The sequence below is a fragment of the Myotis davidii genome, unplaced genomic scaffold, assembly GCF_000327345.1.
Source record: "Myotis davidii unplaced genomic scaffold, ASM32734v1 scaffold174, whole genome shotgun sequence".
NCBI classification, from domain to species: Eukaryota; Metazoa; Chordata; class Mammalia; order Chiroptera; family Vespertilionidae; genus Myotis; species Myotis davidii.
The window spans coordinates 3,788,279-3,794,704 of record NW_006289087.1 but is presented as its reverse complement, the minus strand read 5'-3'; the positions used below and the strand labels follow the sequence as shown (position 1 = coordinate 3,794,704).

General features: G+C 42.7%; 1 protein-coding gene across 1 annotated transcript in view; it reads right to left on the bottom strand.

Moving 5' to 3' along the window:
* The window catches only part of RAB3GAP2 (RAB3 GTPase activating non-catalytic protein subunit 2), a 49,958-nt gene that overhangs the window by 20,463 nt on the left and 23,069 nt on the right, over positions 1–6,426 (bottom strand). The window contains exons 17-19 of the mRNA XM_015562345.1: positions 4,130–4,255; positions 1,470–1,683; positions 985–1,082 (exon numbers count right to left, since the gene is read on the bottom strand). Of these exons, the coding sequence (XP_015417831.1) occupies positions 985–1,082; positions 1,470–1,683; positions 4,130–4,255 (438 nt within the window). The remainder of the gene's footprint in view (positions 1–984; positions 1,083–1,469; positions 1,684–4,129; positions 4,256–6,426) is intronic.

Here is a 6,426-nt window from a genome sequence, read left to right as displayed (position 1 = left end):
AAGTTTAGAATAAATTTCTGGGAAATGAGTGGGGGCTGGGACAACATGTGACAAGGACAGAACGAGGTGCCGTCTGCCTAAGGGATCCCTAGTCCTCTGTGGAGATCTACACCCCTCCTCTCCACCTCTGCCCTGGTCTAGGCGCTGCCTTCCAGCTGCAGCCTCTGTCACACTAAGTCCTCAGTTAATGTCATCACCAGGGTCTGCGACTTTAAGCGAAATGATGTGTAACAAAACCCCAACTGTACCATAGCCTCTCACACATGTATGAGTTAAGTTCCCTCAGCACCTTACGATGTGTAACAAAGCCATGCCCAACTCACACCCATACGAGTTAGGTTCCCGCGGCATCTTACGATGTGTAACAAAGCCATGGCTATGTCACACACATGCGAGTTAAGTTCCCTCGACACCTATGACGTGTAACAAAGCCATGGCTAAGTCACACACGTAAGAGGTAGGCTGTGGCATCTCCTCTGCTCTGCCTGGGTACGGGCACTGGCAGTGGCTGCTCTGGGAACGAGCCAGATGCGAGCAGGATGCACGCTCACGGCGTGGCACACAGACCCACACGTAGGTTCCCTCGGCCAGAGGGCTGAGCAAGGGTCAGGTTGGCTGCCATGTCCCCTGCCGGACGTGACCACAGTGACCAAGCAGGGCTCTTTTTAAAGCTCATCTTATTCTACATCCAATTTCTTACTTTAATTCTTGGTCTCTGTTTCTTGTGTTTGTTTTTCTTGGAGAAGTTCTCCCTCTCTTCCCATTCGCAGCTGTGAACTGTGAGCGAGGGCATGCTTTAGACCAGCGGTTGCCAACCTTTCAGACCTCACGGACCACTGGCTGGACCGCTGCTTAGGTAGGTAGGTAGGTAGGTAGGTAGGTAGGTAAGTAAGCAAATAAGTAAATAAATAAATTAAAAAAACACGAAAAGATGACAGTTCGGATGAGTGAGCAGGAGAACAGCGTCAGCAACAGGAAACTCACCAGCAGCAGCTGCGGGCTGAGTCCCGCCGACTCCAGCGTGCGGCACGTGTCCTCCGTGGAGCTCTCTCCGTGCAGACACTTCCAGAAGAAGAAGCTGCCTGTGGGCGGAAACAGGCCGCATTAACCAGTGACCCTCACCGTTCGGACAAGCTTTCTCAACGGCCACCTAAACCCCCAAGAGCAACATCACGGGAGAGGAGGGAAGCTGCTGGTGCAATCTGCTTGACTCTTAAAGCGGAAGCCCGTCCTGCCACCGTCTCTTAAGTATACTTATGGATACAACGCAACTGCTGTGACACGTGCCTGCATACCCAGGGCATCTTTAGGGAACTGACAAATTCTCCGGTTAATTTCAAAATGAACCGAAGCTCAGAGACACTCTAGGCTCGATCAGGCTTCCTTTGAGAGCGGGCGGGATTCCAGCAGGGGTCTGTGAGTCCACCCGCCTCAGGCCGCTGCCTCTCCACTCAGGAGAGTCCACCCACCTAGAGCCACGTGCTCCTCTTCACCCATCTTCCTTATGGTGATCACGTCCTTCTCATACTCTAGATATTCCAGGAATGTCTTCACGGGCAACACACCATCCTGATCATCGGAAAAGCGGACAGCAGCCCTGCTGTTCTCTTGTTTGTACTTCTCTAGCAATGCCTGGAGCTTCACGAGTTCCTTTTCATCCAGCCTTAGCAGTACAGCCAAGTCCTTAAAAACAGGAAAAAATTCTGAATGGACGACGTTGCTCTCTCTGAGTCTGCCAGGGTGTCAACCCCGTCCCCTGAAGTGAAATGCAACACCACAAGGCAAAGATGGATTTTTAATTAATGTGACTGCTCCAATGAACTTGGTTAGGGCCTTACTCGCCAATTACTCTGCGTAAAACTTGACCCACATTCATGAGGAGGCTATTTAAATAAAGTAAAATAAAAGTACCATTTTTAGAACATTTCCTGAGATTATACTTGTCTAAAATGTTCAGATTTTAATGAAAGTGTTACTGTGTAATCAGAAAAAAAAATTTAACAGGGTGTCCACTGCCACTCTTGTGATTCTGAGGAAACTAAGGGACTAGTCAATAAGAAACGGACTCCTCATTTATTCAGCTGCAAAAACACTGGAAAATGTATTACATATAAATTCTCCATGTGGCTTCGGGGCTACAGAGATCAGAAGTCCCTGATACAGCCTGCAGCCTTTCAAACCACTCTTCTATACCAATGTGCAGGAACATCTCCTGATCCGACTGTTTTTCTAAATTGGGGAAAAGTACACACACACACTTTAAAGACCACACTTTTGCCACAGCAAGCACAACTCGCTCCCCCCATGTGACGTGAGTAAGGCTGCATCCTTAAACCAGAGCAGTTTTATCTATTTATTGACTAAGGCTGTTGTTTCCACAAACCAGCAGTAAACTGCCAAATGCTACTGAACGCATGCCAGCAGTCCATGGTATACTGGTTTATAGACGAGCTTATGGACCATGTCCCAGACACAGCAAAATGAATTAATTCAGCCCTGAATTTCAGTTCTGTGTGCACAGAATTAGCCAGTCAGCCTAGCGGCTGAGTGTATGGTGTGTAAAGGATCTAAACAAGTCTATGGCAAATAAGGTTTTAATTTCTAAAAAGTGCTTTAAAAATAAAAAAGAATCTGACAACTGATTTTTAAGAATTTGTAATTCTTTTGTCTTTGCACATTATGCGGGGCTATCAGGTGGAGATGCATTCTGCAGGGGATTAGCAGAGTCATCTATGTAACTTCCTTTGGCAGGGCATGAGACGGTAGCTGGGGTCTCATGAAAACATTAGGCACTGAAGAATCTATGAAATGCCTAGGCAATCCTGTGCACGTAACTCAATCAACCTGAACCTTCCTGTTGCTTGAAATAATTTTACATGATTGGTGAAGTAGGCAGCAAAACAAAAGATCCTGGAAAATGGCTCTGTCATGTGCAACAGCAGTCACAGAATACTGTGAATATATTACTGTTCAAATGCTTTGTAAAATCCATCTATAATCCCAAAGATAAAAAAAAGATGCTAGAATGTGGTTGTTTCCATTACAGAGAGAAAAATCTTCTCTCATTTTTATGTTTAAGAAATTGTTATTCATGTATACATGTTTAAAGTACATTTCAGATGCACCAGATAATTTTCTTAAAAGAACTACCAGTGACCTGACATCAGTAAAACCAGACAGCTGGCCACGGTCACAGAGAAACGAGTGGGAGAGGGGACATACTTCTCTCTAGTCCCCATTAAAGAAACTTCACTTCTCTGTATGGAATGTAAGGATTTTATATACACACCTCAGAAATGAATGATACTGCATGTAATAAATAGAGATTACCAGGTGCTGTCACTTTTGTTATGTTATGTTTTATGGAATAAAAGCATAGAACATTTATTATAATTATTGTAAACACTTAGATGTACAATAGAATCTTTTAAAAATGCATTTCTTTATGTGTACACAACAAATGAGCTGTATGAGTTTGCTGACAACAACACAGAAAATGTGGTCTCTCTGTTTGGCAGAATCATTTCTTTTTTTCTTTAAAGGAAATGAAAGTTTTGCTACTTCGGTAAGCCGACTCTATTTTAACTGGCAAATGTTGTCCAGAACTTGTTTTGTAAGTAGTAACTTTAAAAAATGAGTTCAGGCCCTGGCTAGTTTGCCTAGTGGTTAGAGCATCGGCCTGTGGACTGAAGGGTCTTGAGTTTGACTCCCAGTCAAGGGCACATATCTGGGTTGCAGGCTCAATCCCCAGCCCCGGTAGGGGCAAGTGCGGGAGGCAACCAATCGATGTCTCTCTCTCACATCGATGTTTCTCTCTTTCTCCCTTCTGTTCCCCCCTTCCACTCTCTCTAGAAATCAAAGGAAAAAATAGCCTCAGGTGAGGATTAAAAAAAAAAAGAGTTCAGAAAAACTAGAAGCTTCTACGGTAGTGTAAATGGATTAACAATAAACTTTAATTTTCTGGCATAAATAATATAAATTTATCACCAAGACATAGAGAATTAGCAGTAAAGAAACTACACCTGTATGCTTTATAAAATTTTCCATTTTCTACTTCTTTACTACCAATTTGAAAAACTGAAAATAATCGGGGAGACGATTTTGTCGAGTGGGTAATGCGAGTACTCACGTTCTCAGAGACCGACGTGTCTGCAGGAGAACCAAGGGCATTTAACTGACTGACGGACTCGTAAAGATGGAGCAGCTTCAGCTTGCTGGCACAGAACTGGAGCAGCCCTTCGTCAACAGACTCCACCTCTAAAAGGCAACATGCAGTAAAGAGATGTTCCGAAGATTCACAAAAGGCTTTTCTCCATTAAGTCTCTTAATATTACCTAATTCCCTGCTCTAATTTGTTAAATACCGGGAAGCTTACACTATAGAAGATTAATAAGGCAAAAATAATTTTTCTATCATGGCCAAAATATTTAAATTTTTAAATGAAATGAGGTACTCTAACGGTAAAAAGAAAAAAGAAAGAAGAAATATCTTGGTCTAATATTCCAGTTTAGCTAAATGATCTGGAAACAGCTTTGAAATGTCCTCTCTCAGCCCGTGACTCATCACTGCCTACTGGATTCACACAATGAAGATAACCAATTCAAGCTGCTATCGTGGTGGTGAAAGATATGACAATTCAACCAGAAACTGTGGACTGTGCCAGATGTATCCTCAAGAAAGGGTGGCAAAGAGACCAAAAGTAGAATTCCTATCAATTAGTTTTTTTTCCCCAAGATTAAAAAGCTTAGATAAAGAGCAACTCATACCAAGAACAGGGAATAAAAAAGTCCCCAAATCTTAAAGGTATGAAAGAAGTTTCCTTTTATCTTATGTACTTTATTTCCACCTTAAAGTAAGAGGAGAGCATCGTAAGCCGTGGATAGCTTTCTATTTCTACGATCAGTTATACAATGAAGTGAGTCCATAACCACCAATCAGGACAAACCAATTGTGTTTAACAGAATAGCCAGGACCAATTAGAAAGAGGGTAAGCTACTCACTAATAAGATGACTTTGAGTAAGTCTATATTATGTAAACATCAATGAAAAGTAGAGGCTGTTGTCATGTCAGGAACAAAAGCTGACAACTTAATTATTGCATATGGGCAGGGCTGACTGAATCTAGGCCAGTCTAGATATATAGGGTGTGCCCCAAAAATGTATATACACTTTGAATGATTATAAAGTTAGTGTTTATTAGCATACAGTTCATTTTCAAAATTTAAAAGAACCTACAGAAATGAATAAATTTTGTCAATGCATTTTCAAATTGATGATTGTCTAGTCCAGGCACTGCTGATAATGTGAAGCAATGAAACTGCAAACATCAAGAACATCTCATTGGGTATTTGTGGGCCCTCAATTCGTCAACTGTTGCTAGTTTTATACCGTAAACTTTATCTTTTATGTATCAGCTTTAGAAAGTCTAGTGGATAAATATTCTTTGTTCAAAGCTTAGACTGGCTTCACCCATTATTTCAAATTAGTTAAACCTAAAAAGAGATGAAAATTAAGTGAGTTATCAGCTGTTAAAGTGTGTATACATGCTTTTGGGGTACCGTATATATACTCCCCCCACCTCACCACACCTGCCCCTGCCTTCCCCCTGGTAGAAATTTAAGAGCTTTATCACCAGTTCCCAAATCTCTCTTCATGCCTAAAGAGGCAACCATCAGAGTCCCCAATGGGTTGGACACAGCAGTTACAGCTCATATTATCATTTCATATTAGCACATTAAACTGGATTTTTATTGATGAGGTGAGTGTAAAGGGTTAGGCTGAGAATGTGGCGTGAGACCAACACCAGCTGTGTGTTTGTGGGGAAAATCAGGCTTAGCAGGTGGCTCGAGAGGCCAGCCAGGCCTATGAGGACACAGCTACCTGGAGACTATACAGAAAGTGACCACATGTGGCAAATACCCCGGCAGATGTCTTCTGCATCTGCTCTGTCTACTCTGACACAAGCCGGCAGCTGGCTTGTTTTCTTCTCTACCATTCAGTCTTCCCAAGTCAAAACTAGTTTCTTTTCTCCCCTTAGTGTCAAAAACAACACAACTTTCGCTATTAGGCTTCCTGGCATTTTTTAAAAATTCATAACTTCCTACACAATTCAGTAGTATAGTAACAACAATAACAATAGTCAAGGCGACAGTTTGCACTATGCTCAAGATTCCCAGGATGTGAGAGAAGAAAGATGCGAGTGAAGATGAGAAGGCCTGTGTGGTTATGGCCGCCCCCCTTCCTGCTCCTGATTCCGAGCTGCCTGCCTAGATGCCCACCTTGTCAAGAGAGTGCCATCCTTGATACCCGAGACCTGCTCTGAGGAAAGGAGAGCCCTGAGGCTCCGAGCCTAGCAAGCCCCCTGAGGGGTAAATGCAAGAGAAGCGCTTCTTTCTTTTTTTTTTTTTTTAGAAAATTTTTACACAC